Genomic DNA, 10,038 nt, shown 5'->3' with positions numbered 1-10,038 from the left:
CGGGAGGGTGGAAGGGCACCGGGCGGCACCACCGCCGGGTCGCCGGGGGTGGAGTTCCTTCCTCCCCCTCTCCCTGCGCCGCCGGTGGGCTCTCCCGGCCTGTCGGTGCCGCCCGCTGCCCTTGGCGTGGCCGCTGCGAGGGGCCCGGCGGCGGCGAGGAGCGGTAACGGGAGGGCCGGGGAGTGGGAGCGGGGCGGCCTTGGCGCGGTACCGGCCTTCCCCGGGAGCTCGGCAGGAGCGGGCGCGTCCCCAGGCGGGCCGGGAACAACGTTTCTCCGCGCCCGGCAGAGCCGGGAGGCCGGCGGGGCCCGGTCGTGGGTCAGCACCGTGAGCGCCGGCCCGAGCCCTGGGCAGCGGCCCGGGTGGCCGTGGGTCACCCCTGGCTGATGTGGGGCGTCCCTGTGACACCCATTAGGTGTCCTGTGGTGCCATGGGGGCACCTGTGGGTGAGCTGAGGTGTCCCTGACACCCGTAGGTGACTTGTGGCCATGATGGCACCTGTGGGTGACGTGGGGTGTCCCCGTGTGACCCACAGGGGAAATGGGGTGGCCCTGGGTGACCCACGGGTGATGTAGGACATCCCTGGAGGGCACCCTCAGGTGATGTGGGGTGGCGTTGGGTGACCCACGGGTGGTGTGGGACAGCTGTGGGACACCTGTAGTGGGTGACACAGGGTAGCCACAGGTGACCAAAGGGTGATTTGGGGTGGCTGTGGGGCATTCATGGCGGTATCATTAGTTACTTTAACAGGTAAATGACTCCAGAACATTTCAATGGAGCTGCTTCACCAGGGATGTCATAAGAGATGTCATATTTCTCTCCTGTTTGGGATAAACCCTGATTTCTGGGTGTTGGTGAGGGGTATTTCTGGAACACCCAATGCATGGATTTGAGAGCCGCAGCTCCCCATGAGCTCGCTGTGTCCCTCAGGACGGGTCCAACAGCCCTCCTGTTCATTAGGCTGCTGTGGGATCCAAGCAGCATTAGCGGCGCTGGGTGTGCAGCAGTTCCCATGTACGGATCTATCGGGATTTATCAGATTTTAACTCTGATCTGTCCCGCTGCTCTCTCTAGCAGCCATGGTGAACTTCGCCCAAGCTCTGCGGGATCACTGGGTCCACATCTTAGTTCCCTTGGGATTCGTGGTTGGATGCTACCTGGACAGGATGAACGATGAGAAGCTGTCTGCCTTCAGGAACAAGAGCCTGCTGTACAAGAGGTCTGCTTCACCACACCCCGGGGGGATACCCTGTTGTTTTGCAAAGTGCTTCTCTGCTCTTTTTGCAAATCTTAAGTATGAAAAAAAAACCAAAACAAACAATAGGTAAAGCTGACAAAATATTAAAGGGAACAAAGCCCAAAAACTTTGCGTTGGCAAAGCATTGCGGTCACTGATGCCCCCTGACAGCCGGGGCTTCAGGAGCCACCTCCATCTGGAGCAAGAGGGTCATTAACTGCTGAAGAGCTCGCTGTGTGCCCTGCAATGTGGGAAATGTCCTTTTTTTCTAAAATTTCAGCAGGAAACACAGCGCTTGAATTTTAGTTTTCAACTTTTCAGGGGCTTACAGCAAACTTTTAAAATTATCACAGCAGCATTTAACTAAATAGATTTATAAATTTGTGTCGTTTAAAAATAATAACTAAGTTTTTGAAAATTAACATTTATGTCAGCAGCTGCTGTACCTTCACTGGAAGATGCCATTACACACACTGATCTGTCTGGGCTTCTGGATGACTTCTCAGGGAGAGTTTAGATGACATAATGCATTACCTCATCTGTGTCAGGTCTCCTAATTCTCTATTAGACCATAGGGTTAATGAAACAGGAGAAAAAAAAAACTCACGCTGCACAGCATGGACTAATCAGGAATAGGTAGTTAAGACAACAAGATCCATTGAAGCTTTAGAAAGAAAGATTGAAAGATTTTTAACTGACAGCAATTGGAAGGAAAGTTAAATTTATGCATAACTCAGAATTAAGATATTCTAGAGTAATTAATTGCATTTATTAGTAATTATTCTACAAAAATGATCCTAATTTTGGTCTCTTTCCTCCATTTTTTCCTTTCCACACAGAGAACTGAAACCTGGTGAAGAAGTTACATGGAAATAAAGGCTGACGATGAGATGGAAGATATTTTTGTTTGATTGATCATCTTATCTCAGACATTGGAACAACAGAATTATGATGTTTATCTCGAGAGAATATGTAAAGTTACAGAAAAGGACACCTGCAATTCATCGGGGCTAGTTTAATTTCCAATCTTACTTCTCAGAAGCTGTAATTACATGACTAATAGGTGTCCAGGAATTCCATTAGTCCACAAATGTTGAGAAACTCCTGTCCCCAGATGTCATGCTCTGAAGGGGGGTGGGGAACAGCTGTGTAATAAAGAAAAACTATGCAAAAATCATTGATGTTGTTCTTGATCTGTAGGGTGTGGAGTTCATGTATTTATAGCTAATTGATGAACTAGCCTTCGAAGGAACACATCACATAGACCCAGAAACCAACAGTGGTTTCAGTTTTAACGGAACCTGAACAAGTGTCCCCCAGCTGTCCCTGGTGTCACTGGGTGCCAGTGCCCCATAGCCAGGATGGAGCTGGACAGAGCACCTGTGGCCACGTCCCATCTGTCCCTGTGCTCTGGGGAGACAGCTATGGGGCACTGTGAGGGGCTGTGGTGCAGTTTGGGGGAGCTATTGGGTCTGTGGGGCAGTTCCGAGGGGCTATGAGGCACTGTGGGGTGGTTTCAGGGGGCTATGGAGTACTGCTCTGCAGTTACGGGGTTGTGCAGTGCGGCAAGCCTATTGGGCAGTGTTGGCGGGGGGACAACTATGGGGTGCTATGGGGCAGTTTGGAGGGGTACAGGGTACAATTTCGGAGGGATACAGAGCACCGTTGTGGGGCTATCGGGCACTTTGAGGGGACTATGGGGCAACGTTGGGTGTCTATGGGGTGCTGTGGGGCAGTGCTGGGGTGCCATGGCGCAGTATGGGGGGAGGGGGAGGCTATGAGGTGTCGTGAGGTCGCTCACCTTCCTCTAGGGGGAGAAACACACCCCAAAAACCAACTCGTGGACCCACATCAGCCCCCAGTCCTCCAGAGCCCCTCACGGGCCCCCGTACCCCCCTGGCCGCTCTCCAGCCCCAGCCGCGCCGCCAGGGACGCTGAGCGTCGGGGGGCGGGGCCAAATCGCGCTCAGCCAATCACGAGCGGCGCACAGGAGGAGACAGACATGAGGGGGCGGAGCCACTGCAGCGCCCTCGGCGGAACGTCCCCAAAACACCCCGGGTTTACCCCAAAACGGGGCGGGGAGACAGAGCCCGGAAGGATTAATTTAAATAAATGTATCATTAGATAAAGTTAAAGAATTTTGTATTAAAATAACTTGATATATTAAATCTATATTTAAATAAATTTGTATTTGTTTAGGTTAATGTTTACTAAATTTACATCAAATTGATTATATTTATCTAAATTATAATTTTCTTTACTTAAATGTAACAATATTCATTTAATGAAATTTAACTACATTTCATTTAACTTAAATGAGCGTTTAAAAAAAATACCTTTTGTCGCAAACCTGCCCAAAGCCCCTCAAAAAAACCCACAAAAGACCCCCAAAAACAGGATCTACGAAGTTTAAATAATAATTTAAAGTTTTAATAAGCGTAACGGAAGCAACTTAAGTAAGTTTTAATAATTGAAAATTAGCAGATAACAAAAAAAAAAGCCGAATTTGACCCTAAAGTGGCCCAAAACGCCAGCAAACAGCCCCAAATCTGGCACTGCCCCACTTTAAATATTAAGATATTTAATGTAGTAAGATATTTAATGTAGTAATAAACGTATTCAAAAAGCTTTTTGTCGCAATGAGCTCCACCCCCCAAAAGTGGGAACTTCAGACATTTTTATGGAAGTTATATCTTTTAAAGCTGAATTTGACACCAGAAAGCCCCCAAATCCTAGAAAACAGCTCCAACTCCAGCACCGCCTAAATTTAAACGTATTAATTTAATTAACAGGCTTTAGAAGCTGCCTTTTGCCCTAAATCTGCCCAACTGCTCCCCAAAACGAGATCCCCGAGCTTCAGATTCACTCAGCTAAAATCAGTAAGCTCAAGGCTTTAAAACCCAACCCCGAAAACAGCCCAAAGGTCTAAAAATTACCGGTTACTGATTATCCCCACCCACCAGCTAATTAAACCCTGCTGCACCCTAATTAACACTCGACCCTGCCCTGCCAAAGCAATCAACACCGCTCAACCTCCTACCCCCCGTTAATTAATTTAAACCGCCTTTTCTCTCCACCAGCTCTTGGGCGGTCGCTGAGGAGTCCCAGGCAAGTAATTAGTTAGCTAATGAAGCCCACTTCATTAGCACTGGCGCTGAGAAGTTAGACGCGTGCTAAACTACTTACCCTCTCACGCCTCCCCTCGCCCCTTGACTGAGGCCGGGCTCTTCGCGCCTCACCTCTTATAGACTCACCCGTCCCGCCCCCGACCTCCCTCCAGCCAATAGGCTGCCGCTGTCAAACCTGGGCGAGAGGAGGTGCAACCGCGGAGAGAAAGCGTTGACCAATCAGCGCCTCTTCTCCCTTGGGGACCGCCGCGCGGGGCTGAGCCTATGGGAGGCCTTCCCACCTTGCACCACGGCCAATCAGCGGGCGCTACTGCTTTCCCGCCCTTGCACCTCAGCGAGAGGGCGAGCCGGCAAGATGGCGGCTAGGGGGCAGACGGCGGCTCCCCACACATCGATAGCGGTTGGGACGCAGCTTTATTTAACATCGGACACACAGCGCCCTGGACGCTGGTGAGGCCCGTGGGCACCGTGCGGGACGCTCAGGTTTACGTGAGGAGGGGACAGGAGGGTTCCAGGGCAGCCGGGGTGCCATTGAGGAGTTGCTGGGCAAAGGCCTGCTCGAGCTGCAGGAGAGAGAGGAGTGCGGTGAGGGGCGGAACCGCATCTGTGCTCCCCCCAAATCCGTCCCCAGTCCTGCCCCACAGCCTTCCCCACACATACCCGTGCTGTGCCCCACCCCCTGTGTCACATAAACCCTACATCCACACACGCTCCTTCCGCCCCATAGCTGCCTCTCACCTGCAGGACGAGAGTGCGGTTGTGGGGGCCGTCGTGAGGGCCCAGCTCCTGCCCCACAGCCAGCGTCACCCAGTGTTCAGGGCGGGGCCCCAGCCCAGCGTGGTGCTTCCCCACCTCTAGGGATGGGAAAGGGGAGTGTCAGAGGGGCATGTGGGGCAGTTAAGGGGTATTTATGGGGCACATACAGGGCTGCTGTAGGGTTACCTACAATGCATCTAAGGGGCAAGTACAGAGCTGCTTTAGGGTTACCCGTAGGGCAGTTAGGGGATATTCATGGGGCAGGAACAGGTCACTTATAGGGTCAGTATGGGGCAGGTACACGGCTGCTATGGGGCAGTTATAGGGAACCTATGGGATACTTATGTGGAAGTTATGGGGCGGGTACAAGACTGCTATGGGGCAGTTACAGGGTACCTATGGGCCATCTATGGAGCAGTGATAGGGGACTTATGGGGCACTTATGGGTTACCTTTGGAGCAGCTATTGGGTGATAAGGGTCTGTAGTCACTCACCCTCCTGGAAGCGCTGTGCGTCGAAGGCTTGCACCAGCTCCCTCTCCTGCAGGGGTCCGCCCTCTGCTGCGGGGCCAGCATGTGGGGCACGGCAGTGCACTCTCAGCCCCCCGGGCCGGCGTTGCAGGAAGAGCCCCCGCCAGGTGCTGGCCACCAGCAGCCCTGGCCGAAGCCCTGCCAGCAGCTGTCCCACGGCAGGGGGGTCACCGTTGGCCCCTGGCCCCATGGCTTGGGCGGGTAGTGACTCGGGGGGGGGCATCAGCAACAGGCGCGGCAGCATCCCAGGGTGGGGGCTGGCCCCTGGGGGCGCGGGGGGGCTCAGCAGGTAGTCACCAGGAGGGAGCCAGCCCTGCCAGGCCAGCTCGCCCTCCAGCCACAGCCGCAAGCCCAGGCAGGCCCCTCCTGTGGTGGGAGGGAGGGGTCAGGGTGGGGACACGCCCCCTGGGGAGGTGGGCGGTGCTCACCTGGGAGGGGGCGGGGCTAAAGGTAGGGCTGGGTGGTGTCATGGCGGGGGTGGGATCACAGCGGGGATGGAGCCAGGGGTGTGGTGGGAGCTGGGCTGGGGGGTGTGGCCAGGTCTGGGGGCGGAGCTAGTGTGTAGCTGGGGCGGGGGCACGTTGGGGGCGTGGCCAGGGCTGGGGTGGGGCTTAGAGACCGGGGGGCGGAGCTTACCCTCTGCCGGTGGAAGGGGCTCAGTGCTGTCCACCATGATGCCCAGTTTCAGAGGGCCCGGGGGCGGTTCCTCAGCTAAAGGGTACATGGTCAGATGCGGTGGTCCTGCCCCCAGGTCCTCCCTCTACTGCCCCCCGGCCCCTTAACCATCCCGCTGTTGCCCACCCCTGCTCCTAAGTCACCCCATCTCTCACAGGTGTCCTCAGTGTCCAGGCGGGGTTCCTCGGCTGGCACCTCATCGGGACTGGGGGTTGATGCCTGGGGGTGGGGGCAACCATCAGTGGGCTGCTCTGCACCCCCCATAACTGCACCACACACGTCCCATAGCCCCACTCCACACCCCCCACTTACCGTAGTGCTGTGGGCCTGGGCATCTCCATTGACCCGCTCCGTGGGGCTCAGTCCTTCCTCCTTCTGGGGCTGCCAGTCCCTGCGCTTCAGGGGCTGCCTGCCTGTTGGGCCGAGACACCTGGGTCCCCTCCCCACACTTGCTGCCCCCCAGATGTAGGTTCCCTCTCCCTCCCTTCCCAACACATGTCCTCCCCCACCCGATGCCCTCCACATATGGGTCCTACCACCCCCAAAATGTGGGTCCACCCCAAACCCAGTCCCCCACCGACCTGATTCCTCCCTACATGTGGGTCCCCCCCAAAACCCAGGTCCCTGACACGCATACACCTTATGCCCCCTAGATATGGGTGCCTCACACCCATGTCCCCCCACACCCAGTGTTCCCTCCCCATTGGTTCCCCTGACATTTGGGTGCCCCCCTGATCTGTCCCCGGTCTGTCCCTCCCCACCTGGCTTTTGGGGGAGCGTCAGGAGCTGATAGACCTTGTAGGGCCGGGGCCCCTCCAGGCGGGAGCGCTCCGGCACCTCCTGTAGCTCCGAGCTCTTGTTGAGGGCGCAGCGCAGACGCGTCTTACAGCTGGCGGGGTCTGGCCGCACCCCAGGGCGGAGCCGCCCCTTGAACTCCGCCCATGCCTGCACCCCACAGGGACACGCGGGGCGGCCACGAGGACGCACGACGGCCACGAGGATGCACGATGGTGATGAGGATGCACGATGGCGATGTATAAGGGTGGATCACAGAGACAGAGGTAAGGGGGAGGTCTCGCCCCACCCACCCCAGGCCCTGCCCACCCAGGCCCCGCCCATGTCACCTGGCAGAGGGCTGTGCAGGCCCCGCCCCTGGCCCCGCCCTTGCCGGCGTGCTGCCAGGGGATGCGGATGGCCGTGCGCTCGGCGTTGTCCCACACCAACCCGGGGAACTGGCCGCTCTCCACCTGTGCCACCAGCCAGGGCCGCAGCCTCCGCCCATTGGCGCCTGCCATCCTGGGGAACACTGTCACCAGGGAACAGGGGGACATCAACATTGAGAGCGTGAGGACACCAGGTCTGTGGGGATTTGGGGACGTGAACCACGGACACCAGGACCACAGGGACAGCAGGTCTGTGGTGACATGGCGACAGGGTTGTTGGGACCGTGGGGACACCATGGCCATGCAGACATTGACACTGGATGCCAAAGTCTGTGGAAACTTGGGGACAAGGGTCACAGGAGCACCAGGACTACAGGAACATGGAGAGCAGAACTATGGGGACACGGAAATGGGGACACCCCATGAGGACACCCCGTGAGGACATGGTGACATAGACACCAGCTTTGTGAGGACACGGGGATCGTGGGGACAAGGACCATGGGGATGTGGGGATATCGACATCGGGACCACGGGGACACCAGCACTGTGGTGACCGGGACGCTGAGACTGTGGGAACGGGTACGGCAGAGCCATGGGGGCGTGAGCACCAGATCTGTGGGGACGGGGACCGTGGGGACACGGGGACCCGCGGGGAGAGGGCTACCCACCTGAAACTCGCCTTCGCGCTGCGGCTTCCGCGAAATCACGTGACGCCGGCTGGCACCGCCCCCGCCCCTTAAGCCCCGCCCTCAAGGCGCCGCTCCGGGAGGGCGGGGCCGTCCCTGGTCGCGCGGCGGTAGGGGCGTGGCCAGCGGCTCGCGGGAGGTGTCCCCAGCCCGGCCGGCGTGTGAGAGAAGCGCCGGGTCCAGGCGGTGCTGGTTCATCAGCCCCACCAGGGACTCGGTGTGCTGCCCCCTGCCGGCGGGGAGGGCAGCCCCGCCGTTAGCTGCACACCACCGCCACCCCCCGCGACGCCCAACACTGAACGCTCCCCAGAGACCCCCCCAGGTGCCCCATAGGGACTCTAGATATTCTTCTAAGGACCTTCAAATATTGTGCAGGGACCCGCAAGTGCCCCTTAGGGATCGCTAAGTACTCCCCCATTGCCTCATAGCGACCCACAGCTGCCCCATGGGGAACCTCTGGGACCACCAGCACCCGATACTGCCCCATAGGAATCCTTTAATATTCCCCCAGAGACCCCTAAATACCACTCAGGGGTACCCCCATTGCCCCATAGCGACCCACAGCTGCCCCATGGGGAACACCTGGGACCACCAGCACTCAATAGTGACCCCAGCATCCCACCCCATGGGGAATACCATCACCCCACACTGCCTCACCAGGACCTTAATCATCCTATAGGGACTCTCCCTGCCTCCCAGCACTCCATGGTGCTCCGTGGGGACCCACAGCTGCCCCACAGGATCCAAACTGCCCCAGAGAGCCCACCAGCACCCCACAGTGATCCCTTGAGCTCCCTGGCTGCCCCATAGCAGCCCCTCCTTCACACTTGGGCTGCTCCCCAGCCCCACATCTCCCCCTGCTCTGCGCACTGTGTAGGTGGGGGTCAGCTTCACTTCCTCCTTAGGATTCAGTCCACAATATGGAGGATTCAAAGCTTTGTTTTAAGCCCCTAAAGACCCATTTTTAGGGTGCAAAGCCTTGGGGTTTTTTGGTACTGAAGCATCATTTGAGGGCACAAAATCTAACTTCAGGGTTCAGAGCCTCATTTTCATTTCTAAGACCCAGACCCTCCTTCTGAAAGTCCAAACATCTCTTACAGCTCTAAGCCTCCACTGTAGCGCCCAAAGCCCTATATTCAGGACCAAAGCTTTGTTTATTGGGAGCACAGAGGAACTGATACAATCTCCTTGTGGCGTCCCCTTCTCTGGAGGTTTTCAAGACCTGCCTTGATGCAGTCCTGAGTGACGTGCTCTAGGCACTCCTGCTTTAGCAGGGGCGTTGGACTAGATGATCTCTAGAGGTCCCTTCCAACTCTGTCAAATCCGTGAACCCTCCTTTACAGGATCCAAAGTGTAATTTGTAGCACCTTGCCTGTCCTTTTTAGTGCCCAGAGCATTCTTTTTAGGGCCAAAATTCTCATTTTTAGGGTCCAAATCTCTCTTTTATTACCCATAGAGTTTATCTAGGGCCCACAGTTTAATATTTAGAGTCTAAACCCTTACTTTTTGGGGCAGAAAACCTCATTTTAGGGTCCAAAGCTATATTTATAGTGTCCAAAGCTTCATTTTTACTTTCCAAAGTTTTTGTTTTGTTTTCCAAAGCCTCATTTGCAGACTCAAAATCAGCACTTGTAGGATCCATCTCCTTTTATAGACAGAATGCACATTTTAAGGCCCAAAGCTTTGGAAATCGTACTTTGGATACCCCGAAGATTACAAACCCTGTGGTCCTCAGCACGTGTTCCTTTCCTCTGCTTAGCACTCCCACAGTCCCATCACAAGAGCAAGGGCACAAGATGGGCGTGAAACAAAATGTGCCTGTTGAGGGGGAAGAACAGGGCCCTCACCCCCTCTGCTCTTTTC

The 10,038-nt window shown here is 56.2% G+C and overlaps 2 protein-coding genes across 3 annotated transcripts; one reads left to right on the top strand and one right to left on the bottom strand.

The window, feature by feature from the left end:
- Nucleotides 1–7: 7 nt before the first annotated feature.
- Nucleotides 8–2,414, top strand: NDUFB1 (NADH:ubiquinone oxidoreductase subunit B1). 2 transcript variants are annotated; one of them, XM_014957609.1, is made up of 3 exons: nucleotides 8–163; nucleotides 1,075–1,219; nucleotides 2,077–2,414. In XM_014957609.1, the coding sequence occupies exons 2-3, from the start codon at nucleotides 1,080–1,082 to the stop codon at nucleotides 2,111–2,113; spliced, it is 177 nt and encodes a 58-aa protein (XP_014813095.1). In that variant the 5' UTR covers nucleotides 8–163; nucleotides 1,075–1,079; the 3' UTR covers nucleotides 2,114–2,414. The 2 variants fall into 2 exon arrangements, with proteins under 2 accessions (XP_014813095.1, XP_014813094.1); XM_014957608.1 differs by having other exon boundaries at nucleotides 44–163; nucleotides 1,078–1,219.
- Nucleotides 2,415–3,645: 1,231 nt separating this feature from the next.
- LOC106897066 (interferon regulatory factor 9-like) lies at nucleotides 3,646–8,201 on the bottom strand. Its single transcript, XM_014957445.1, has 9 exons — nucleotides 8,158–8,201; nucleotides 7,451–7,632; nucleotides 7,088–7,271; nucleotides 6,639–6,739; nucleotides 6,482–6,545; nucleotides 6,288–6,362; nucleotides 5,616–6,017; nucleotides 5,104–5,219; nucleotides 3,646–4,928 (listed from the first exon to the last, which is right to left on the bottom strand). The coding sequence occupies exons 2-9, from the start codon at nucleotides 7,619–7,621 to the stop codon at nucleotides 4,851–4,853; spliced, it is 1,191 nt and encodes a 396-aa protein (XP_014812931.1). The 5' UTR covers nucleotides 7,622–7,632; nucleotides 8,158–8,201; the 3' UTR covers nucleotides 3,646–4,850.
- Between the last annotated feature and the right edge of the window lie 1,837 nt (nucleotides 8,202–10,038).

This window comes from Calidris pugnax, unplaced genomic scaffold, assembly GCF_001431845.1.
Source record: "Calidris pugnax isolate Ruff unplaced genomic scaffold, ASM143184v1 scaffold211, whole genome shotgun sequence".
Taxonomy (NCBI): Eukaryota; Metazoa; Chordata; class Aves; order Charadriiformes; family Scolopacidae; genus Calidris; species Calidris pugnax.
This window is presented reverse-complemented; position numbering and strand designations above follow the sequence as displayed.

Excerpts from the sequence above, each read along its gene's own strand:
- NDUFB1 (XM_014957609.1), top strand. The coding sequence starts at position 1,080 with ATGGTGAACTTCGCCCAAGCTCTGCGGGATCACTGGGTCCACATCTTA. Across the intron at positions 1,220-2,076 it reads AAGAGCCTGCTGTACAAGAG|AGAACTGAAACCTGGTGAAG; the intron begins GTCTGCTTCACC and ends CTTTCCACACAG.
- LOC106897066 (XM_014957445.1), bottom strand. The coding sequence starts at position 7,621 with ATGGCAGGCGCCAATGGGCGGAGGCTGCGGCCCTGGCTGGTGGCACAG. Across the intron at positions 6,546-6,638 it reads CCCAGGCCCACAGCACTACG|GCATCAACCCCCAGTCCCGA; the intron begins GTAAGTGGGGGG and ends CCCCACCCCCAG. Across the intron at positions 5,220-5,615 it reads CGCACAGCGCTTCCAGGAGG|AGGTGGGGAAGCACCACGCT; the intron begins GTGAGTGACTAC and ends TCCCATCCCTAG.